Below are 26,725 nucleotides of genomic sequence, written 5' to 3'. Positions count from 1 at the left end.
TGGGGAAGGGTACAAAACAATTTCTCGAGTGTTGAAAGTTCCCAAGAGCACAGTGAGCTCCATCCTTCGGAAATGGAAATAAAATGGGACCACCCAGACTCTTCCTCAAGCTGACCGTCTGACAAAACTGAGCGACTGGACAAGAAGGACCTTGGTCTGGGACGACAACAAGAACCCAATGACCACTATGACAGAACTACATCGTTCCTTGGATGAGATGGGTGAACCTGCCAGAAGGCCAACAGTCTGTGCAGCACCACACAAATTCAACATTATGGGAGAGTGGCCAGACAGAAGCCACTCCTCAGAAAAGGCATACGACAGCACACCTGGAGTTTGCAATAATGCACGTGAAAGACTCTCAGAGCATGAGGCAAAAGATTCCGTGTTTGATGAGACGAAAATTCAACTCTTTGGCCTGAATGCAAAGCACAACGTCTGGTGGAAACTGAGCACAGCTCATAACCCATCTACCGCTATCCCCACCGTGTAGCATGGTGTTCAGACCTAATTATGGAGAAGCTTTTCGGTGTCTATGGAAATGCTTTTCATGCTATGGAGATACTTTTCAGCCGCAGGGACTGGGAGACTTGTGAGGATAGAGGGAACAATGAATGGAGCCAAATACAGGCAAATCCTTGAGGAAAACCTGCTTCAGAGTGCCAAGGGCTTGAGGCTGTGGTGAAGATAACAGGACAATGACCCCAAGCACACAGCCAAAGCTACACTGGAGTGGCTAAGGAACAAAAAGATAAATGTCCTTGAGTGGCCCAGTCAGAGCCCCGACCTAAATCCAATTGAAAAGCTGTGGCGTGACGTGAAGATTGCTGTCCACCAATGCTCTCCACACAACTTTACTGAGCTTGAACAGTTTGGAGCAGAAGAATGGGCAAATATTGCCGAATCAAGGTGTGCAAAGTTGGTAGAGACCTATTCCAACAGACTCAGAGCTGTAATTGCTGTCAAAGGTGCTTCCACCAAGTATTAGTTCAGGGGGGTGGACACTCATCCAACCAAGATATTCTGGTGTTGTATTTTTCATTAATTTCTGAATTTTGTTGAATTTGTTCTTCACTTGGAAGTTGTGGGTGACCATGTGTAAATAAAAGTGGAAAAAGTCTGATTTAATGCAATTTCAATCCAGGCTATAAGGCAACAAAAGGTGAAAATTTTGAAAGGGGGTGTAGACTTTCTATTGGCACTGTGTATGATAATTGTGTAGTCTTGCTTCTTCTGTTATCCCTCCCTCTTTTGTTGTTCTCAGACACTTTACAAATCAATGTGGACTCTCTGAATGATTCAAGTTGGTTTGATCACAAGCCGCATTAGCTATTAATCATCATTTAAAGGACAGATCGGGTTCAAAGGAGAATAGTGCCCTGCATGAAACCACCCAATGTCTGGTGTTGTGAAACCACTCGTGCCACCATCGTAGTACCGGGTGTGAAGGAAGTAGCAGCAAGTTCATATACCCGTGACCCTGCTCAGAGTGTCCAGATCGGTGGACTGGCATGACCATCTATAATTGTGGTTTGTCACGATTTGGACCGAGAAACTGTGGCCCTGACTGACAACTGGAAATATATATATATATATATATATATATATATATATATATATATATATATATATATATATATATACACTTCTTCTTTCGGCTGCTCCCGTTCAGGGTCGCAACAGCGGATCATCCTTTATGATCCGCATAATGATTTGGCACAGGTTTTACGCCGGATGCCCTTCCTGACGCAACCCTGGTCGCCTCTTACAACACAGGGATATGGTACACCTATTCTAACCAGGGCATACACCGGGCCCAGTACACTGGTACTCACTTCGCCGACCTTGGAAGGATGACAGGCTGAATCAACCTCCTGGTGTGTTTTAATTCAAGTAGCCAACGGGGCTTGAACTCAGGACCTTTTGGATCCCAAGCCACTACTCTAACCATTACGCCAACACCAGACTAATATATATATATATATATATATATATATATATATATATATATATATATATATATATATATATATATATATATATATATATATATATATATATATATATATATATATATATATATATATATATATATATATATATATATATATATATATATATATATATATTACAGGCTTATTTGCCCTCATCAGGATGGCATACCAATAAAGACCACGTTTGTCATTTATACATCTAATGCACCTCCTAACTGTTATGGTATGCATCACTGCGGATTATGTCTCGCACGGTAAAACCACATAATCTGCAAAGAACAACTGTCCGTCTGTCACCGGGACGATTGTTCCCACTAATGCAAACCATTCAACCAGAAGGCATGTGATTTGATCGGTGGGTAAATCAAAACGTGTAGAGTGTGACGAGCACTCCCCCGATCTCCATTCATCTTAGTCCTACACCAAAGTGTCACCTTCAACCCAAATGACTCGGCCTGGCGACTCTATCAAACAGACAAAGATTATATGGTCAACATTAGCTAAACATCAAACAGAACCACCTATCTGGATTTCAGGCTTATTTGCCCTCATCAGGATGGCATACCAATAAAGACCACATTTGTCATTTATACATCAGACGCACCTCCTGACTGTTATGGTGAGCATCGCTGTGGATTATGTCTCACACGGGAAAACCACATAATCCGCAAAGAACAGCTGTCCATCTGTCACTCAGACGATTGTTCCCGCTAATGCAGACCATTCAACCAGATGGCACGTGATGTGATCGGCGGGTAAATCAAAACTTGTGGAGTGTGATGAGCACTCCAATGGAGATTGAAACAACACTTGGGAAAATCCAAACACTCCAATTGAGATCGGGAGAGTGCTCGTCACACTCCACATGTTTCGAAAAATATGTATATCTATGTCGTTATGGTGGAGCGTTAATTACGATTCATACTTTATCATCAAAATGATTCTGCATAGAATAACAGTGAAGATAGAAACAAAATAATGTCTGAAATCCATTTTCTACCGGTCCAACTATAAATACCGCCCAGAGACAAACACCGCCCGACATGTCCGGAAACAAAACCCGCCAGACGCATATCGACGCTGGTCGCTGAAGGTGTGGAGTTTTGGGGGGATGAAGGGTGAATCCTCACCTCTTGTGCAGGTGGTTCGCAGGAGCACTGGTCACGCACTGCCCTCTTTCCACCGAGCGTGGCATGCCCATTGGTCCAGACATGCTCTGGGGTGATGTCACCCTCCTTGTGAGGTTGCTGGGCTGGAATCGCCTTCAGTTGTCCTCTGACCATGCCAACATTGAGAGCTCCTGACTCAACATGGAGCCAATGTGCAGTGGTCCCCATCCATCTCTCAAATGCCTGGGAAAGATGCAGATGGCTTGCTGGATAGCAGGACTGTCCCTGCTGAGAAATGAATGTGAAGGAACAGCAAGCACACACTTGCGCCGTGGTATAAAGGCTCTGTTTGTAACAGTGTCAGGCTTGGGTCCAAGCGTGATCCAAAGATGTCTGTGGGCAAGGTGAAATGATGGTCCCGAGGTGCGGAATGCGACTGGTAGTGGTGAGACAAATGAGGTTGGTGTGGTTGTGGAGTCGAAGCGTCGTCGTTGGGTGATAACGATGTGGATTATGGACGAAGGCTGAATTTAAAGGCAAGCATGAATGGCGATGTTGAATGAAAATAATGTCTGGTGTGTATCTGAAGCAGGCAGGGTGGTTATTGCTGGCATTGTGAAAGAATTTTGGTGAGGAAGGCTCTGGTGGTGGGAATGGCAGTTTGGTTGTGGTGCGCATGTTTAAACAAGGTTTTGGCGTGCATATGAAAATTAGGCTGCTCGGTCGTATGAGGAGAAAATCGTGTATCGACAAGAAAATGGGGAAGAATGGGTAAAAACCTAACTAACCCCTCACAATGCATATTCCCTTGATAACCAATTAGACACAATGGAAGGAACCTATCAGGAACAAGAAATAACGAAATAACTACATCAGGAACCACTATATGTTGTGTGCCATTGCCTTGTGGTCTCTATTCCCAGAACCGTCACAATATAAATATCGTGCTCTTGCATATCGTGACAGTTGTGAATGAGGTATTAGGCTCGATGAATGAAGAGCCAATATGACATTAGCTCAGGATTAAATAACAGTGATGAGTGATTTTGATTTGGTGAAATCCGTTTGTGCTAACACCAGTGTTTTGGTCCCACCAGTCAGATTACATGGCAGTGGAGATGCATAATGGTATTGTGTACTTTGCATGGAACTTGGGATCTGGTGACAGTCAAGTGCAATATCCCAGGCTACGTTTAAAGAAAGATACCTGGTACCTGGTCACCATCAGCAGGCAAGACATACTCATCTCGTTTATTTATTATTCTTTTTTTCTGACTCGACATCTGTGTGACACTCAGGTCTTTGAAGACTGAGATTTATATTATGCCTTTATGATCACAAATAAATGAAAGCAGAGTTGCCAATCCAGATTTCGCCCTGATTATGGGCTCGTCAGGACGAGGTACAGTACTGCCAACTCGTTTATTCGTAACAATACTAAGCTGGTGAACAAATACAAATCGAACCACCTAACTTGAGGAAGCAGTGCTTTGATGGGACTCGATCTTTGCCTTGCAACCTTGTCAATATATGGTGTTCGATTTGGTGGCCACAAAGTGTGGGATCAGTATATTTTCAATGTTCTTTTTAGTTCTTTCTTGTTAAGGATGATAAAATCAACAAAGGATTTAATGGAAGTTCTTGGAAGAAGGAGCTGAGATAAAACAAAACATACACACTTGCATTGTTATAATTATTGTTGCTTTGTAGTTATTGTGTCAGTCCTTAAATTCTTATATACTGTTGTGTGAATGACTTATTTTTAGTTGAACAAGAGCTTTTTTCCTGATAAATAATTTCAAGTGTTTGTGCATTTGTTTGTGCATTTGATTGTGACTCTTTTATGGCTGAACCGTAGCACCGAGAGGGATATGGGGTCAGGCAGCACTGCCACTGACCTGCAGGCAAAAAGTAACCAGCATGAGGTCAATAACTCCATAATTTTTCAATGTCCATCACGTCCCAAAGCCCCGAACAGGAAAAACTCACCACCAAAAGGGCAATAACTCCACATGTTTTCCATGCACAGCATGTGCTGGAATTCGTGTGTAGCTTTTTTTTTCCATGTAGCACTAGGTACCCAGACGTGTGTGTGTGTGTGTGTGTGTGTGTGTGTGTGTGTGTGTGTGTGTGTGTGTGTGTGTGTGTGTGTGTGTGTGTGTGTGTGTGTGTGTGTGTGTGTGTGTGTGTGTGTGTGTGTGTGCGCGCGCGTGCGCGTGCGCACGTACAGGTAGTGGACAAAAAATGGAAACACCAATGTAAAGTTAATTAATAGGGCATTGGGCCACTATGTGTGGCCAGTACGGCCTGTTTGCACCGTGGCATCTCGTCCACCAGTGTCTGGAATTCTGCAGAAGGGATGTGGCACTATTCTTCCGCGAGAAGGTCATTCAACTCACACCCATTTGATGGAGGTGGAAAATGCTGTCTTGGGAGTCGTTGCAGAATATCCCATAAATGTTTTATTGGGTTCAGACCTGGTGACTGAGAAGGCCATGACCTATGGATAACATCAGTGTCATGCTCATCAAACCATTGGGCGACCACACGTGCTCTGTGGATAGGGACATTTGGAGGATCTCCTCTTAATTAAAGTTAACGCGTGGAGCCGATTATAATCCGGTTGATTAAAACTCATTAAGATTGTGGATCTGGAAGGAATTCCTTTGAGCTCTTGTAATCGTCCTGGACGGGCCAGCATACGAGAGAGAACACCGCGACAAGACAATCATTCAACAGCCACAGTGAACAAGATGAACATGCGTGAGTTGTCCGGCAGAACTGGAACACTAAGCAGCGGAAACAACCCAACGCAGGAGTCGGAGTTGGATATTGTATGTAATGGTGAACTTCCTCATTTGGCTTTATATCTGTTTATTTGAAATACATGTTTCAAAATGTTACGCTGGTGATGTGATCACTGCAACGCCACTCAGAAGTCAAAGACACCAACTGACAAAGATCCATTTGAGTGGTAGCTGACCGGTACGATCGCTCAGACGCGTGAATCTCAAAGCTTGGATTGCAGTCATTAGAGAACGTGCTGTGTTCAGCACCACGAACAACATGCATACACCAAGGGGAAGGAAACCCCTGAGGTGTGTGTATCACCCTCCGACAATATGGCGAACAGCTTGGAAATGAGGTGTGATCAAATTTATTTTGCTTTGAAATTCACAATAGAGAAAGCATACAACCTTTGTAAAGCACAGACAATTCATATATAATGACAAATTGCTTTAGAAGCATCCGTAAGGACAAAGGAAAACACGATCATTCGTACTGTACCCTACTTCCAGGCCAAGTACGTCTTGACGTTATACTGTATGTTCCAGGCATTCTGTATATCATAGAATCAGTTAAATTTGCTTTTTCACATTTCAAAGGTGGACTGACATTGTTTTGCCCCCACCCTGAGCAAAAGGGGGTACATTTCACATGGAGTCTTTAACAACTCCATTTTATAGATATATACACCCGGACCCCGACATTCGAGGTTCCAACGTTAACGGGTTCCGCATATTCGCAGTTGATAATTTGCGACATGCTTCTACATTCGCGGGAAATTGTCCCGTCTCTTCGTGGTTTTCGCGCCAATTTTAAAAATTTTATTATTTTATTGTTTTTTCACGAGCTGTGAGCATAACAGTTCTAAAACATACCTTTCACGAGCCACGCACAAAGCAGCTGGATGTACGTACAGTACAATACTGTACGTTTGCAAAAAACATCTTCCATGAGCCATGAGCATGACCTGCTTCCTGTACGTGTATTGTAGCTTCGCGGGATAAACAGTTTCGCGGGATGTTTCACCATGTGCACTTTAAACATACGGTACTGTACATACTGTATTGTAGCTTTACGGGGCATAAACATCGTTTTGCAGGACGTCTCACCAGTGTAACACGTCATTCCCCATGACGCAATCCCCCGTGAGTTACTTACAGAGTGAAAACACTAACATAATCTATTGACATTATCCCCCTTGTCCCCAAACTGCCGCGAACCGATAGCATTATACCCTTGTCTCCATTTTAACAATGACAAAGCACTCGCGGATTTTTCCCTGACACTCGTGGATTTTATCCCAACATTCGTGGATTTTAATCTATTTCCACAGCATTTTCCTGCATTTTTGCAAGATTTTCCCCAAACATTCGTGGATTTTTCGTGGGTCAGGAAATCCCCGGAACCTATCCCTCTGATTTCCCATTGAAACAATGCCCCCACAATCGCGGTTTCAACATTCGATGCGTTTTCCCAGAATGTATCCCCCGCGAATGTGTGTGTGTGTGTGTGTGTGTGTGTGTGTGTGTGTGTGTGTGTGTGTGTGTGTGTGTGTGTGTGTGTGTGTGTGTGTGTGTGTGTGTGTGTGTGTGTGTGTGTGTGTGTGTGTGTGTATGTGTGTGTGTGTGTGTGTGTTACACACATATAACAATAAGACATTAACTTGTAGGTACATTATAAGTGCACACTGCATTTTTGCTTCCTGGTGCGCTGGCTTGAACAATCTTACTGCGAGATGCTGAAATACAGCATTATTTGGGATTATTTTCAGATTAACCCACTTGAGCAAACTTTTGACAGTGCAACAAAAACATGCCTCAAGGAAGGTCCATCATCAAAAACTTCACGACAATAAACTTAGTCCAGCATCCATTCCGGGACGTGGGGTGGGTGTCGAGTCTGGGTTCGATTCCAGCACTACTATAAGCACGTGGGGTGTGTGTCTCATCTGGGTTCGATTCCAGCACCACCATAAGCACTTGAGGTGGCTGTCGAGTGCATTCAAATCCAGCTGTCGTTCTGGCATGGTATCCACCTCATGTGTGCACAATGATGTCATTATTTACCACTTTATAATCTGCATCCTCGGTAGCAGTGGCAATGCACCAGTCATAACCAGTTAAATGCATGAAAAAATCACTACAATAAGTGGATGTCAAAAAATAATAATAATAATTGGCATCGGCAGTATAATTGGCTGTTTTTTTTGTTTGTTTGTTTGTTTGTTTTTTATTATTATTATTTTTTAATTGGTAATCGGTTATCGTCATATTTTTCTAATTGGCCCAGCACTAATATGTATATAAATATTGTATGTGCCAAAGGGTTATGACGTTTGGGATAAGTCAAAAAAACGAAAAGCAGATCGAACTAAATTATTTCCAAGATCTATGCTGCTACTTTTGTAACAAACAGGTGAAAGCAGACCTAGTCTCTTTCAATTGATGTTTTATCCGCAACTCAATGGACTTCCTCAGGCCAAAGGCTCATCCATGCCACAGTATGCTCCACAGAGCTAAGTCCCCTCTGTGCCGCCCAGAGCTCATTATACGAGACCTTCACCCAAAGTATCATGGAATATGGGTTCCCACTCTAGACTGCTTCAGCTGTTTCTCATGGACTGGTTCAGCTGCTTCCCTTTAGAGATCAAATCCAGTGCACTTTGTGTTATAGCTATCTCAGCAGAGGGCTGAATCACAGTGTCTGCTGCTGCCACCCACAGGCAGGTGGGCTCTCATTTTATGATCGCTTCACTTCTAATATTCCCATCTTTATATTCTTCACGAGCCCACCCATGTTCTTCACAATCCCACACCTGGTTACCATCCCCAGTGCTAAGCTGAACGATCACTTTTAACTAGGTTATGGAGTATTATTTAAGTTCTGTCGTATCTTGAATGTAGCAGATAAAACACACATATCTTATGCCTGGGTACAGGGAAATGAACAAAGGGAGCTTGACTGTGCAATCAATTGATGACTTGGAACCTCCATCTTCAAAAGCTGAAACAAGATACTCACCTTTGATGGCGATCGCTTTGGACATCACAAATTTGTCTCGTATGTTTATTGGAGGCATTAATAAATCAATGCAGGTGAATATTGATGGTTTATTTAAGTGCTGCATGTTTTTAATCTATTGGCAAGGGGGAATGTGCGGGGGATTCTAATTGTAATATATACAATTGACAAAATGAAAACGATCAGAGAATATGGCTGTGTAGGAAAGTGTGGGAGGAGAGGGGAGGGGAGAGAGAGAGAGAGACAGAGAGAGAGAGACAGAGAGAGAGAGAGAGAGAGAGAGAGAGAGAGAGATAGAGATAGAGATAGAGAGAGAGAGAGAGAGAGAGAGAGAGAGAGAGAGAGAGAGAGATAGAGATAGAGATAGAGATAGAGATAGAGATAGAGATAGAGATAGAGATAGAGATAGAGATAGAGATAGAGATAGAGATAGAGATATATTTTTTTGAGATGGAAATGGTGAAAAGGAAGGGGTTGATAAGTGGAATGTATGGGGCTCTAATGATGGGTAAGGGGTTCAAAATACATCTATTTTGTGTATATAATATGTTGATGGTTTCTACAAAGTTTTTGTATCATGTGCAAGTTCATTTTGGTAATTAGTCTGTGCTTTCCTTCTCACCCTCACAACCCCTCCCCTTTCCCTTCTCTCTCTTCCTTCTTTCTCTCCCCCAAAATGGCAGCTTCCAAAAACTTTACAGTATTTTACATTCGATGGGAGTATAAGAAATGTCATGTTGAATGGAGATTACTTTTCTGTCTGGAACTTTAATCACATGAAAGGCTTGTGTAATGGAACAGCAGTAAGGTGAGTGGAAAATTTATAGAGTGATACTCGCTGATTACACAGTTCATATCTGTTGAAATCAACACTTGGTAAGAAATATAAACTATAGTCACCCTCAACCAACTGTCACTTTCTTTGATTGATTGTTTAAGGATCAACTGACCTCATTTTGAAGTACCTTATGATCTCCTTTTTTAAATGAAGATTAAATTCACTCATTGAGGGCAATAAATTAGAACAGATAAGGCAATTTGATGGCATGCACCGACCTGTTTTCTGGCATATCTACTGCCCAGAAGTAAACCTAAAAGTCAATTTACTTTAAACAGGAAAGAGTAGAAGTAACAGGAGAAAAAGACAGCAGCAGCATAACCCATGACTTTGTGGAGAAAACCCACAAGTTGGACAACAGGGACTGGAAGTTTTGCCATGAGATGGCAAGCTCCACAGAATAAGGATTCTCAACACTGACCTCATTGATGAAATTAGTTTCCTTTCTTATTGATCGTGAAGGCAGTGGTGATACGTAGAAGAGTGTATTGTACATTGGTTATCAACGCTTAATCTATCAAGAGAGAACTGATTGATTTGAAACAAATTTTTATTTAATAACTCGTAAATCAATAAAACATTATTGACTTTAAAACATTGCATTGCCTTGTGGGGCTGTTGAGTACGCTAATTGTCTGTTATAAATAATCATGTATATTCCCCGACCTGTGTCTAACTCAGCAAGCAGGCGGGTTCTCAAGAAGAAGTGCATTTTAAAGGAGATGGTTCTTTTGTCGAAGTGATCCCCAGGGAAAATGACATGGAAGTCCATGATATAAGTTTTGATATATCCACCTATGTTCCCAATGGCCTGTTAATGTACGTTGCGGAGGAAAAGTTGGTGAGTGTACAGAGCTCTGAGATAGCTAACCCAGCTTCATCACCAATCTCATATCAGTTGAAGCTAATATTGAAACTACATTTATTGTCTTGATGTGCGAGGAATAACATTGTGATATATTGTACTGAGTTAATTTTATTGTTTTGTATTTTTTTTCATTCAATTTTGATCACCTTCATTAATTTTTTATATGTTTGTCTCAAAGGGCAGATTTGTGAGCCTGCAATTGGACAATGGTACCATCACCGTGATGTACACTGATAAAAATGGCATCGTTCATCGTTTGACCTCAAAATTTAATTACATGAAAAAAGGTTTCCTCAAAATCAAATTGCTCATTCTTCAAAAAGGTATGTTTTCCTGATTTACCTATTGCTGTTTATTGTTATTGTGTTTATAAAATTGCTGTTTTTGCTGTTTATAAAATATTATTGAAAGTGTGAAGTTATTCCTGCACGTGGCACCAATCGACAATTGGTGCATTCTAAAATGTCCTTGTGACCACCTACAATGGGGATTAAAATATGATTTGAAACGATAATGCCCACATTACATTAGCAAACTAGAAAGAGCAATCAGAGATTTCAGACCCTCACCAGGACTTGTTTTGTGTGGTGTATTTTGTGAATGCCTGGTGTTCGCTAAATGGGTAGGGTGGTGGGCTTGTTATCCTAGGATACTGAGTTAAAATCCCCCTTATCTGTTGAATTAATACCGGGTGGCGTTGACTCTGCCTGCCATCCTTCCGAGGTCGGCAAAATGAGTGCCAGCTTGCTGGTATCCTCTGTCAGAGTGGTGACCCGTCCAGGATTGTGCCCAATAGCCAAGGAGACTGCTGGGGCAGCACCAATGCTCTGCACAGAGTATGGTCCCAATGGATGGATGGATGGATTTTGTGTGGCGTTTGTGTAATGGTGTATTACGTAATTAATAAGAGACATAACTAGAACTGCCATTTTTTAACTGCTGGCAGTGATTACCGGGTACCAAGACATCCTGCTTTTATGCAACCCTGCTTTTATTGGACACCTGACCCTGACCCATGACATTTTTCATAATTATTCAATTGAATTTAGAATGGGATTAAAATTAATTCAATTCAAATCAAATGGAAGACCAAATAGGTACAGTATTTGTTTGTCTCAGAGGGCAGATTTGTGAGCTCTGTTTCATTCTGGAGAAGAAGATTTTTAGAGGTTCTGCAGAACATTGGAATCATCAGAAGGAACCTGAACAAGCAAAAAGCAAAGATGAAGTCATCAGGAGGAACCTGGATAGGATTCACGTTTCAGCTGCTGCTACTCTACCCTCAAACCCATCCAGGCACAGCCAAGTGAGCCTTATTCAAAAAACCCCAAAGAAACAAAAAAACCCAATCAAAAGAAATAAATAATTCTGCCTGCCAGACCATGTGCCCAATCAAGTTGAAATTTAAAACATGTATTCCACATCACTACTAAATCACAATTTTGAAGTTTCATGTTGATTGATTAAGCAGTTCCAGAGAAAACATTATTTAATATTTTTCTTCATTCCAATATGGCTGCCAAACCATGTGACCTATCAATTATTCCTTGACAAACTTGTACAAACATGGCATGGGGAACATTTGTATGAAGTTTCCCCTCGATCTGTTCAGCCATTCTGGGGAAGAAGATTTTTTTTTATCGGTTTTAGTGTAAATCCAATATGCCTGCCAAACCATGTGACCTATGACGTCATATGTGTGAACCTCTTGTTCCTCATGGATAGGCGGTCTTATGTGTAATGTTTTGTCTCGATCTGTTCAGCCATTTCAGAGAAGATTTTTGAAGGTTTTTTTTTTAACAATATAGCTGCCAAAATCTCGTGACCGATGACGTCATCAAATATTTTTCAGTGGACCATTTTATCCCAAGATGACCCTCAAAATTTTTCATACTGATGAGATGTAGCGTTCTACTTATGCAATTATGATGTCAAAACGGACACCTATGACATCATAAAAAAACACTTATTCCCCATGAGCAGTACTTGCCGTGTGCCAGGTTTCAATTTTTCCCTTGGTGCAGTTTCAAATATACAGAGTTCCAAAGTTTTCCCTTTTTCCAACATGGCTGCCACAACACATGACCTATGACATCATAATTATCATTCTACATGAGTAGTCACACCTATGGTTAAAATTTCGTCTCAATACGACACGGGGTTGAGGAGAAAAACACAAAAGTTCTGTGTGGACAAACAAACAACGGACCCAAACGCAATACCCTCTCCTTCGGCGAGGATAACTAGAATGGCACTCCGAAGATTGCATACCTCCACCAGGCTGAACAGTTTACGTTTTTTGGTCCACTGAAGGGCCGGATCTGGATCCGGACTTGAACCAAAATCGAATCGGCTTGTTCTTGCCACCTAACCATTCATCCACAAAGTTTTGTCATAACTCGTCCACAACTTTTTGAATTTTTTTTTTGTATACCTTGTCAAGGCTCGTATTAGAGCTAACACACAATGCACAGCGAGGGGGGCATGAGACAGGAGGGGGTGGGAGTGGGAAGGACAAAACAGTGGGGAGCAGAGACATTAGGAGATCTGTAGAAGGGAAAGGGATGGGGCAGGGGCGGGGAACATGGGGTATACAAGATGGATGTTACAGGGACTTTCAGGAAGGAAAGCAGGAAATTTGAAGGAGGTGGGTTTGGGGTGGATTAACGGGGGTAGAAAAGATCGAGGTTTTGGATGGGGGCCGATAGGTGGTGGCGAACAGCTGTTTTGAAGGCCTGTAGGGAACAATGGGATTGAACAGAGTGAGGGAGTTTATTACAAAGGTGGGAAAAAGAGGAATGAAAGAGTGAAGGTGAGCAGTGATTCGTGATTTTGGTAGTTTTACCAGAAGAGGGTTTTTGGCGGACCTTGAGCACCCTGCGTAAATATAGTGAGGACAAATTGCAGACAGAGCAGGGGGGAGGGGTGAGATGGAGAGGAGATGGTAGAAGACAGAAAGACCACCGACCTGCCTGCGGTGCGAGAGTGAGAGGCCCAAAGACTCAGCCTCGTCGCGAGAGATGCCTATGATCCGAAATGCCTTGGTTTCCACGGCGTGAAGCCAAGAAAGGTGGGAGGCAGGAGTACTAGCCCAGAGGGGAGAGCAGTACTCCATCAGGCTTTGGACAAAAGCTTTGTATGTGGTCAAGAGCTCAGGTGGGCCGAGGAAGGACTTTGCACGACGGAGGATTCCCAGTCGGCGACTGACTTTGGAGGCCAGGTTGGAAATGTGGCCTTCCCAGGAAAGATCATGGCAGACAGTGAGACCCAGAAGCTTGAAAGAAAGGACTTCTTCCAGAGGATTGTTTAGAAAGTGGAAGGGGGTGGGGGTGGGGGGGGTTACAAACGGTCCTTTCGGAGAGACAAAGTGAGAGTGTGAGATTTGTCCAGATGGAAAGGGCATGTTCCACGTGTTGGACCAGTTTGTGATTCTACCAAGATCTGCAGTGAGTGAAGAAGCTGCTGCTTGCCGGTCTGAGGGAGGACAGATGGTTTGGCAGAGGGTGGAGTCATCAGCAAAGCGGTAAAGAGGATTTTCCAGAGAGTCAGAGAGATCATTGATGAAAACCAGAAAAAGAACAGGGCCCAGAACTCTGCCTTGAGGAACTCCAGCCTGGACAGAAAGAGGGGATGAAAGAATTCCATTTAGGGTCAAACGCTGACTCTGACCGGAGAGGAAGTCTGCGAGCCATGAGTGGAGATGGCCTTGGATACCATATGAAGAGAGTTTGGTGAGCAGGGCAGGGTGTCAGACCGTGTCAAAAGCACACGATATGTCAAGGGATATGGCTCTGATTTCATGCCTGGCATTGAGGACCTCCATCCATTGTTAGGAGTGCAGAAGCAGCATATCCAGGGTAGAGTGACCTGATCTAAAACCAAATTGATGATCGGTAATCAAACCATTGGATAAGAGGAAGGATTTGATGTCGGAAGCGATGATGGATTCCATAACCTTGCTGATGATTGGGAGAATGCTGATTGGTCTGTAGTTGCAGGGATCTGTTTTTGCACCTTTTTTATTCAGGGCAGTAATGTTTGCTGATTTTCAAGCAGATGGCAGATGACCTTGAGCAAATGAGAGGGTGAATAGAACAGAGAGGGGTTGAGCAAGAACAGAGGAGCAGGTTTTTAGGACACGTGGGCTGATGCTGTCTGGACCAGTTGCAGAATCTGAGTCGAGGTTTGACAGCAAGCTCTCCACTTTGTCAGACGAAAAGGACACAGAGTCCAGAGACAGTTGGGTGCGACTGGGTAAGATGGGTACAGAAAGCGATGGGTTTCGGACACATTTTTTGATTTTGATGCAAACACCGAGTTTAGGCATTCAGCCTTTTCACGTGCGGTATCAGCAGTGTGGCCATTTTAGGTAAGGGAGGGGATGGAGGGAGAACATCCACCAGAAACAGATTTGATTAGATGCCACCACGATTTGGAGGAGAGAGAGAGGTTTGAGAGTTCAGACTTGAGATTACAAAGATGTTCTTTTCTGGCTCTTCTGAGGGTAGATACACACTTGTTCCGAGCTTTATGGAAGGAACTGAGATTACCCTCAGTTGGGTTTGCTTTCCATGAGGCAAAGGCAAGTTGATTCAGGACAACTGCCTCGCCAGAAGCTTCAGTGAACCATGGATGGGAAGAAAGGTAGGACAACTGAAGATGAGAGGGGATAAATCTGTGCATGAGGGAGAGCAAGTTTCTTTGAAAGAATTCCCAGGATGAGTTTATGTTGGAGAAAGTAGTGATGGGAGACCAGTCGATCAGTTTGATGATTGCTTGGAGACCCTGCCAGTCGGCTTGAGTGAAATGCCAGACTCGACAGCACTGAGATGGTCTCTGATAACAGCCAGAGAGATGTCCACTTTGACAAGGACGTGGTCAGAAGAACCAATTGGAGCGGAGGAAGACCAACAGATATTTTCAATGAAATTTATCAAAATCAGATCCAGAAGAGATGGCGGAGCATTGGTTGAGATCTGTGTCAGGAAATTGACCGATTGAGTCAGTCCCAATGATTCGCAGAAAGCTTTTGTTGAAGTGCCATGACAGGTGAGAGAAGGACACATATCCAGCCAACTGGCATGATGACAATTGAAGTCACTACATCTGAGGAAGAGAAAATTTGGATTAGAAGACAGAAGTTGTTCCATGTTTTCGGATAGTGAGGTGTAGATGGAGTCATCACTGTTTGTTGGACGGTACAGTACACATATAAACTTGAGGTGAGAGTGGAGGGAAAGCTGTAGCCAGAGGTATTCCTGGGGGTGTGGTGGAGTGAGGGCAATGCATAGAGAGTGAGGAATAGAGTCTTTGATGAAGAGAGCAACCCCTCCACCAGGACGAGGCTCAGGTCTGTCATACCGGAGGAGGGAGTAACTGGGGAGAGACCTAACAGCTTGAGGGAGGAAAGTTTCTGTTGGGCAGTTATGTCTGGTTTGTCAGTGGAAACCTGTATGGAAAGATCTGTAAGGTTTGAGCGTAGGCCTCGGATATTTGAGGTCCACACTGTTAATGAAGGGGGAGGGGAAGAGGCTTTGGGTGCAGGGGATGGGAGGGGAGGGGGAGGGTAGGACAAGGGAGGGGGTAGGTAAGGAGAGTTGTTGAAAGAGTGTGGGGGATTGCAGAATAGCTAGGGAAGGCTCTGTGGTGCTGGGGAAGAGGGAGGGGAGCAAGAGAGGGGGAAGAAGGCAGTTGAGGATTTGAGGAGGTGGAGTGATGAGATGGAGGTGAGATGGCAGGGGAAGGAGGTAGCTTTGTGGATGTGAGGGGGGGAGCAACTTTGAGAAGGGTGAGTGAGGGGAGTGAATGGTGGGAGAAGGGTGAGAAGGGTGAGTTGGGAGAGTTGAGGGGGAAAGGTGAGGGGGGAGTTTTTGAGAAAGTTGAGAGGGAGGCTTGGAGGGAGAAGCATGTGATGGTTGCTTTGAGAGGGGGGGTGGGGGATGAGAGGGGGTGAGTTGGCAATGAAGTTGGAAAAAAAAGAATGGTTGATGGAAAGCGAACATTCATCGCAAACTGGGTTTTTTTAAGTTTTAGGTCAGAGATGTGATTAAAGACATTTATTGTTGGATGCAATAAAGGCGAATTAAGAGAATGGAGAGAAGAAACGCTGAAACAGTTGGATTTTTTAGGCAAGGTGTGAGAGAAAGGTCGAATTGAGAGCAGTCTGTTGAACTAGAAGAAGAGTAGTGCATTATGGTACAGTAAAGAGTACGTGTGAAAGAGGAAGATGAAGCATTATAAGATATCGTTATTATTATCATTATTATTATTATTTATATTGTTATTATTTGAGAGTGTTTCATCAGATTCAGTAATTGGAAGGTTGGAGAAAAAAATCGATGAGGTGAATGGTGAATTTGGATCGGTAATCGCAGAGGGTGGAAACAGATCACGTGGTTACGGGAGTAGCACGTGGCTCTGGGAGGTGTATCGTCAAAAGTGAACTTATTGATTTATTTATTTCTTTTAAATAAGGATTGTGTAACATTCGGAAAAGGGAAGGTTGAAGTAAAATCGTGGAAGTGTGTGGTGAATTTGGAACGGTAAACACAGAATGAAGCTGCTGGGTCGATGAAAAGTACCAGGAAGAGTGGAGAGACACGTGATTACAGTAGGTGTATATGTAGAAAGGATACAAGGAAAATTATTGTTTTTTGATGGATTTTTGAAGAATAAGTAAGATTCGGGAATGGGAGGTTGTGGGAATAAATCGTGAAGGTAATGCCGATAGTGGGTCAGCTCAAGTAGAATACAGGTGGTGGAAGAAGAACAAGAGAAGAAGAAGAAGAAGTGGAAGAAGGACCAGGTCTTGTGGTTATGTAGGAAGAAAGGTAGGTTTTTTGTTTGTTTGTTTGTTTTTGCTTTTGAATTTAAGAGAAGAAACAGTGTTTGTTTGGAGGGATGGGGACGTTGGGAAAGTGGGGAAAATAGGAATTGAAGGTAATAGGGAGAGAATACAAATAACAACGATTGTACACCAAGAGGGGAAGGACGGGTCGGCCTCGAGGAACCCGGGAAGACAAGGTCGACGAAAACTTACAAAATAGCAGGATTTTTTGAAACAAACCCGAACAAAGAACACAGTAACATATAGGTGAGAAAATAAACAGTTAAAACGGGATAGATAATGACCGGAAACTTAACTTTGCGAAAGTCAGCAGAGACCCCTGAGAGAACCTGCCGTCGCGGCAAACCCAGAACCGGAAGGGAAGTATCATGCTTTATGTCGTTTTTGGCCCTTCTCTCAATGGTGAAGAATCACTTGAAGAAAAAATTAATAATTCTCATATCTGGATCCAAATTCAGAATTTCATCAAAATCGAATCAATTCGTCCTTGTAGCACACCCAAACTAACTGTCCACCAAGTTTCGTCTGAATCTTTTTCAGATATTGTGCTCTGTATCTTTTAGCCCGATCACTGGATGGTGAAGAATCACTTAAAAAATATCGGAGCCAGATCCAGATCTTCACTAAAATGTAATCATTTTGTGCTTGTCACACACCCAACCTCTCCACTAAATTTCGTCTGAATCTGTCCGCAACTTTTTGAGATATCCTGTTCATAGACATACAGATTGGGGTGAAAACATAACCCCTGCCCACCTTTGTTTGCAGAGGTCATGAATCTGTCAAACTACTTCGTGAAGTTTTTTTTTAACTTGGTGTTTAAAATTTGAAGTTTTGTTTAATTTTTTTGCATGGAATGGTTGCATTGGAAAGGTATTTACAGCAGAAACAGTAGATAGGTTTTAAATGGAATTAAATAGGTAGCTGGAATCATTGGTGACAGAAAAGTATGATACATGGACATTGACAAGTCTGGGAGGTAGCTTGGATATAGATGGGTGACTGTGTACATGTGTTGTGATTGTGATGTCTGTGAGAAGGTCTTGTCAAAAGGTGAATGTGCTGTTGGAGTTTCTTCATCCATCACCCTCCAATCCCCCTTCACCTCCAAAAATGTTAATAATTTCAAAAATTCAACTCCGATCCCTGTGGCTGCTCCATGGTTCCTGCCACTCCTCATCCCACCCTCCCACACCCCACAAATCGGATAAATGATAAAGACTGGGTTGGTAACATTTACGACAAGTAGACTAATAGATTGAATTGTTGGGGTATGGATGAAGCACAGGCATGAGAGGCCAAATGGCTTCTTCATATGTCCAAGTTCCTTCTATTTATTTTATAACAGACTTTTAGCTGAAATGGAATTGAATTGGAATTGACATAGAAGCCAAAGACCTGTCAACAATGACTGAGTAACATGGCCATAGATTCTGCTTCATTGTGGGCTGCTTTTTCATTTGTTTGTTTTTTGTATACTCGTGGAAAGCTCGGAGAAGAGCTGGTATTAGTACACTGAACAGATCAGGACAAAACAGGACAAAAGGAACAGTTGAGAGAGAGGGGGGAAACACCAACAGCAGAGTTGAAAGCCAAGATAGAAGCAGACTTGGACAAACAATGGGTGTGGGGAGGAATGTTCCAATGATTTAGAGGGCCTTGATTTCCACTGTATCAAGATGTGAAAGCTGTGAGGCATGTGTGCCAGCCCAAAGAGGAAAACATTACTCGATCAAGCTGCAGATGCATTCCCGACTGCAGAGAAATAGTGTGGGGATTCAAACCTCTGCTGAAAACCTTCCTAAGATGGGGAGGATGTCCCTGCAACCACCCCCTCCCTCTCCTCCCCAACCCCCTCAATGATATTCATTGAAAAACTGAAAATAATATTTGATCTGAATGTCTAATAATAGTTTGCTAATTTATAACCTGGAAGTCTTAATGAAACTACATGAAGTTGGGATACTCATTCATCATGCTTATTTTTTTGGAGTGCATGCTTTTTTGGAACACTAATTGGGTTTTAAAACCAGTCAAAATGTGAGGAAGAAATATCAGCATTGACTTCTTCTTTTTCTCCTTCTCTTCCCTTTATAAGGGGTGAGGTCCAGTGATACTGATCTTCTGCCCTGCATTTACCACACTACTCCTCCACTTCCCACTGTCCCAAGCCAACTCTCTCCACTCCTCAACCACCCCATCTTATTGATATCCCTCCTCACACAATTTTCCTCCTACCTTGATCCCTCAATACTGTATATCTGCCCTCTTTGCTACTCTCAATTCCCCCATCTGCACCAAGTGTCCAGCTCACTTCAGGTGGATTTTTACCAATTTCCCCACCAAGCTTATTTGCACATGAATCTACTCCCTCAGTTGCAATGCAACTATCGGGGATGATATATATATATATATATATATATATATATATATATATATATATATATATATATATATATATATATATATATATATATATATATATATATATATATATATATATATATATTGATGGGCAACACCTCTGGATTACTCCGAGAGGACAGCATGTCTTTAAAAGACCACGATCACCAGTTGCCCCAGATCTTCCCACAGGATCCCATGCCCAGAGTCATGTTACCATATGCAAAAGCCTGAGTGCGAGTGGCTACCGTGTCGACTGTTACGCAACAGACCTTAGTCAGTCAGCTGAGCAGAAGCAACATTGCATAACCGCATCTGAGATCGAACTTTAATAACAAATCCATGCTGGCCAAATGCCTCAACAGTGTTATGCTGCCATCAGAACAGACAGAATAAGTCAGGACACTGTTTCTTGAGGAGATGGATTTTAGTGACAGTAATATAAATGCAAGGAGAGAAAACAATGAAATGACATACACGGTATGCACAACAATTAATCACAGTGCATATACTTTCCCAAATCATCCCCTACACGACATAACTGCCATCAGAACCTTATCAGTGACTTAACACGCTACAGTACAGTATACCGGCATCATGCATTCAATGTGAAGGGAGAAATGAGTGATTGGCAAAGAATGATGGGATGAGGGTAGAAAGAAATAGATGTGGACAGGACGGACCCCTGCACATCTCACACTTGTTGATTCTGGCTCCCATTTCCTGACAAACCAGAACCCTCCACGCCCCACTCCCCTCCTGCTCCTCGTACAGCCGTGGCACTGGCATTTCCCTGTGGACTAGTGACGTCACTCATGGCACGTAATCAACACGTCTCCTGGCAGGCTGCTTGGGTGTTGTAGATGAGGCAGAAGGTCCAGCGAGAGATATTGGATGTGGGCATGTGAAAGCGAAGGTGAACAAGGGCGGAAGGTGGAGAAATAAGGAAGAGAGTGAAAGGATGGAGACAGAAGATACAGGAAAGAATGAATAACGAAGAGCGAATGGTGTGGTGAGAAATGAATAAGCAAAGAGCGGAGGAGAGTGAAAGGAAGAAATGCAAGTGAGCAAGCAAAGTGAAAGGAATGATGGAGAGAAGGACAAAAGGCGAGAAGGACGAATGAGCTTTAAATTTCAGAGAATCCAATGTCGAGAGCTTTAGATTTCACAGAATCCAGGAGAGATACACTACGTGGCTAAAAGGACGCGGACACCCCTTATAATTAGTGGGTTCGGCTATTTCAGCCACACTCATCGCTGACAGGTGTATAAAATCAAGCACACAGCCATGCAATCTCCATAGACAAACATTGGCAATAGAATGGGCCATACTGAAGAGCTCAGTGACTTTCAACATGGCACTATCATGGGATGCCACCTTTCCAACAAATTTCTGCCCTGCTCGAGCTTCCCCGGTCAACTGAAGGTGCTATTATTGTTAAATAGAAACGTCAAGGAGCAACAACAGCTCAGTCGCGAAGTGGTAAGGCCACACAAGCTCACAGAACAGGACCTCCGAGTGCTGAAGCACGTAGCACAGAAAGCTCATCCGTCATCAGTTGCAACACGCACGACTGAGTTCCAAACTGCCTCTGGAAGCAACGTCAGCACAAATGCTATTTGTCGAGAGCTTTATGAAATGGGTTTCCATGGCCGAGCAGCCGCACACAAGCCTAAGATTACCATGCGCAATGCCAAGCGTCGGCTGGAGTTATGCAAAGCTCAACGCCATTGGACTCTGGAGCAGTGGAAACGTGTTCTCTGGACTGATGAATCGTGCTTCACCATCTGGCAGTCCGACGGATGAATCTGGGTTTGGCGGATGCCAGGAGAACGCTACCTGCCCGAATGCATAGTGCCAACTGTAAAGTTTGGTGGAGGAGGAATAATGGTCGAGGGCTGTTTTTCATGGTTCGAGCTAAGTCCCTTCGTTCCAGTGAAGGGAAATCTTAATGCTACAGCACACATTGACATTCTAGATGATTCTGTGCTTACAACTTTGTGGAAACAGTTTGGGGAAAGCCCTTTCCTGTTTCAGCATGACGATGCCCCCGTTCACAAGTGAGGTCCATACAGAAATGGTTTGTCGAGATCGGTGTGGAAGAACTTGACCGGCCTGCACAGAGCCCTCACCTCAACCCCTTCGAACACCTTTGGGATGAATTGGAACGCCGACTGCGAACCAGACCTACTCACCCAACATCATTGCCTGACCTCATTCATGCTCTTGTGGCTGAATGGAAGCAAATCCCCGCAGCAATGTTCCAGCATCTCGTGGAAAGCCTTCCCAGAAGAGTGGAGGCTGTTACAGCAGCAAAAAGCGGACCAACTCCATATTAATGCCCATGATTTTGGTTGAGATGTTGGACGAGCAGGTGTCCACATACTTTTGGCCATGTAGTGTAGATGTCATGCTATGGTGTCAGCACATATGGAAGAGCAGTTCTCCATTTTGCGATGGACAAATGCCTTTAAATTTAAGGATGTGATTTTTCAAAGAATGGCTTGCAACGACAGAGGATGCCCATTCTGCCATTGTCTTTTGAGGCTCGCTTTACTATATGGTCAACCCAGGAGATACATGACTGATGCTGAGGCCTCAAAATTCAATAAACTGTGGTTACAGTGGCTGACTTTGGTAATAGATTGGTAGGTTCTTTTGATGATCCTTCTGGAGCAACAGAGTGAGACTGCAAGATTTTTCAAGATTGAAAAACATGTTGCAAGTGTTAGACAAGCATCTCTTAAATTCCAGAGGAGTATAGTGACGTTGCTACTGTCTGCCTGTCTGCCTATCATGTACTTGCTGTACGACATAATGTGAAGTTCTACCAAAAGGAGGAGAGGATTTTTCCAGAGCATTATTAACGTGATTTGTTTGGTGGTGCTCAAGTTCATTGCTGTTCTTGAAATATATCTTGCATAATATGCATTTAATTGCCATATTTGTTGTGCTCTTTTGCTAAAATGCTTTATTGTGGTTATTGCTGTTTACAGATATAAAACTAATCGTTGATGAACAAGTTACTAATGAAGTATATGATGGAGCATTTAAACCTTCTAAAAAGTGGTATTTTGGAGGGTTACCAAAACACATCATTATCAATGTAAGGTATGATGCTTTTATTTATTTTTTTGTTTTCCGTTTGTCAATTTTATAAGCCTTGCTTGTCAATCTATCTACTCGCTTGTATTTCTGTCTATCTTAAATGTTCATGGATTTTATGTTTAGATGTGGCTCATCCTGTTAGTCCTGTTCACAACACTTTATCAATATCACTGTGCAGTTCCTTCTGTCATATTAAGAATGTTTATTGATTTGTATTGTTTTTTTTTTAGGGCTGAGGTTCAGCATCACAGTTATGCAGGCTGCATGCGAGGAATCAAAATTCTTGATGGACAGAAACCTCGTCTTCTTCAATCCCTGAATGCTGTTGGCATTCAAAATGGCTGCCAACTGGAGGTCAGGGTGCACTCATTAGTCTCACATGTCTGTTTTTTTTTTAATGAGAATAGATGTTTGGAATGAAGGAAGATTTAAAAATTATATTTTTTTCATCATTTTATGTAAGCTGGTTCTGGTTTTTGAGCAACGGTTGGTTCTCTCCAGGGTTTTCCGCCGACTTTCTCAAAGATAAGTTTCCAGCTGTTGTTTGTCGCATTCTGATTGTTGTTTTGTTGCCTCCATGTTTACTGTGTGTTCCTAGTTCAGTTTTGTTTCAAAACTTGTGCTAATTTGTTGAGTATTCATCGGTCTCTTCATATCAGGTTTCCCTTAAGCTTACCCGTCTTCTCGTCTTTGTGCACGATCGTGTTTATTTATATTTTCTCCTTATTATCATCGGTTTTTATTAGCTTGCCTGTTCGAAGAACAGAGAGCTATAGCGATACCCCCGGCGTGAGCGTGAGCATCAGCATCAGCGTGAGGATGAAAATGTTAAAGTTTTTGGTGCAAGTTATTTCCTTTCTAATGTTTTTATCTACCACACTATTTTTTTACTGATTACAATATACAAATACATATATTGCTTTAAAATTATTTGGATCAGACTTCACTGCAATGCTTTATAAAAAAAATATTATTAGACTAGTCTTTTAAAAACGATAAATGTATAAACAGGCGAGCATTGGGTGGCTTTGACACTGATGTGGATTTTTCACCTTGAACCTCGTAGTGATCGTTGTAGAATTTTTGCTGGTTGATTGTGGAATCTTATTACCTTCGCATTCTGCGAAAGGTTATGTTTTGGTCGGCGTGTATTTATTTATTTATTTATTTATTTGTAATCTTGTGATTCGTATAACCCAAAAAGTATTAAACCGAATTGCATGAAATTTGGTGGGATGATTGGTTATTAGCCAGGAAGCATTCGATTAGATTTTGGGATTGTTCGGGTCAAAGGTCAAGGTCAAGGCCACGAAAAGGTCAAAATCGTCTTTTTACGATAACACGGTCAATTTTTATTCAATTTGCATGCAACTAACGCCAAAATGTTCAGAATTCAACGCCTCATCTTGTGATATGCAATATGACACAATGACGCCCATACTCTTGTTACCAGTTAGGGGTCAAAGATCAAGGTGGTCACGACCTTGAAAAATATGCGGTTTTTGTCATAACGCGGTCAATTCTTGTCCGCTTTACATGAACCCAGCACCAAAATGTTCAGAATTTAATGCCCAATCTTGTGATATGCAATATGACACAATGACACCCATACTCTTGTTACCGGTTAGGGGTCAAAGGTCAGGGGGGTCACGACCTTGAAAAATATGCGGTTTTTGTCATAACACGGTCAATTCTTTCCGCTTTACATGAACCCAGCACCAAAATGTTCAGAATTTAATGCCCAATCTTGTGACACAATGACGTCATAACACCTGTCACCGGTTGGGGTAAAATGTCGGGGGGGGGTCGCGCCCTTGAAAAATATGCGGTTTTTGGCATAACTCAGTCAATTCTTATTCGATTTGCATGAAACCAGCATCAAACGAGATTACCTTCTCTTGTTGAAACCTTGTATTCACCGAGCTTGCGAGTGAAGACTCGCCAAAATGACGTGAGTTGATTGTTGTTTAGTCCGTAGCCCCCGAAAGTCGGGGGGGTCATGACATTATAGATATGTGGTTTGTGTCATAAGACCATTCATATGAAACCAGTTCCCCACACTCATACCAAGAACAAAAAAAGTAGTGGCGGCGAAGGTATGCGCTCTATGAGTGCCCGTTCTAGTTTAACTTGCAGGGCTTAACGTCTAGCCGATTTCGGTTTTAAATGTATCCCTCGTACACTTCACACAATGAACAAACAGAACCCCCATTTGTTCCAATATTATTTGGTTCTATTTTATTTCTCTTACTTTTTAGTTAACCATTAAACCAACCCGATTAATTCACTTTCCACAGCTTAAGTACATTACATCAGAGAGTTTTATTATTACTTGGTACTTGGTCAGTCCCAAGGAGTACAAGCCACTGAGATGCCATACATCACACGTGCTTGCACTAAAACAAGATTACATTTCAAGGCATTTATACCTTCATGGGAGAGTGGAGGGGGTTGTCAACTCCAACTGCATACGTGGCTTCTTGGTGAGAAGCACTGTTATCAGCCCAGGTCACACCGCTCCACAACAACACATTTTTATCAACATTTAGGGAGAAAGACTCTTGGCCAAAGGGAAGGAACACAGTTGAAGCATTCGACTTATAGCATACATTTATATTTTTAAAACACCAGCACAATTACAATTTAGAATACATTAAGATAATTATTTCCTCCACAACACCAACTCTCTGGTTTTCTCCACTTTTCCCTCCACCCTCCTTCTTTCCATCCCAACTATACCCTCTGTTTCATGTCTTAAAATATAAAAAATACAACAAAAAATTTTCTCCCCCTCTCACCTTGTATCCCACATAACCACATAACTTCCTGGACCGACTCTTATTCTTCCTTCTCCTCCCTCTTCCCTGCCAATCCCACTCTGATCATCAAGGTATTTACGACCCACCTTCATGACCTTTTCTTCGAACTTTTCCTTTACTCTTCCCCCTCTTCCGTAATCTTCAAAATATATATATATATATATATATATATATATATATATATATATATATATATATATATATATATATATATATATATGCAGTCTCCAACAATTCTTCAACTTTCCCTCTCAGCCCTGTTCTTCTTCTTCAAAATCATGTGTTCAATTTAACTTTTCTTTCATCCCGTGTGTAAAAATTCCATCTGTTACGCTTCCTTTCTACACTCTGTCAATTCTGCACTCCATCCATCTTTCAATGTATTTAAATGAATCTCTGACCGACAAATTTTTAAAATCCCATTTTGCAATGCTTGTTTGTCTTTCAATATTAATCGTTCTTTTTTTCCAGCTTAAGTGCAAATTCATCCCTCCTCCTTACTCCTCCCATATTGCCTCCATCCTAGCATCTCTCCACTGTCCACTGCATTGATAACAGCTTCTCCTCTCGTATCCCAAACTGTATGCTCTTTGAACATCTTTGTTCTCCGTTCCAACCCAACAAATGTCTCACACTCTCATTCAGCACACTCCTCAATATCTCAAACATGCTCTCTCTTTCCTCTCATCACATCTACCCTCTTTCCACCCCCTCAAATCTTGTTCCTCCCCCTGCCTGCTCCTACCTCTACCATACCACTACCCAGTCTCATCCTTCCCCTCTCCCCACCCCTCCCTTCGCCCTCCTCCCCAATGACCGTGCCTGCTCTCATCGTCTCCCCTACCTCTAAAAGCTTCCCTCTCAATTCAACCGCCTCCTCCCTCTTCAAAGAAAACCTTCTCCTCCCTCTTCAAAGAAAACCTCCTCCCT

At 42.5% G+C, this 26,725-nt stretch overlaps 1 protein-coding gene across 1 annotated transcript in view; it reads left to right on the top strand.

Annotated features, from left to right (window-relative positions):
• Positions 1-26,725, top strand: part of LOC147020301 (laminin subunit alpha-1-like) — a 309,126-nt gene that overhangs the window by 244,462 nt on the left and 37,939 nt on the right. Inside the window, exons 45-51 of the mRNA XM_085895590.1 lie at positions 4,201-4,334; positions 8,829-8,985; positions 9,595-9,719; positions 10,431-10,590; positions 10,796-10,940; positions 22,865-22,979; positions 23,207-23,330. Coding sequence (XP_085751716.1) covers positions 4,201-4,334; positions 8,829-8,985; positions 9,595-9,719; positions 10,431-10,590; positions 10,796-10,940; positions 22,865-22,979; positions 23,207-23,330 — 960 coding nt within the window. The remainder of the gene's footprint in view (positions 1-4,200; positions 4,335-8,828; positions 8,986-9,594; positions 9,720-10,430; positions 10,591-10,795; positions 10,941-22,864; positions 22,980-23,206; positions 23,331-26,725) is intronic.

This window comes from Eptatretus burgeri, chromosome 9 (genome assembly GCF_056783735.1).
Source record: "Eptatretus burgeri isolate ZD-2024b chromosome 9, Ebu_testis_v1, whole genome shotgun sequence".
In the NCBI taxonomy this organism is placed as follows: Eukaryota; Metazoa; Chordata; class Myxini; order Myxiniformes; family Myxinidae; genus Eptatretus; species Eptatretus burgeri.
This window is presented reverse-complemented; position numbering and strand designations above follow the sequence as displayed.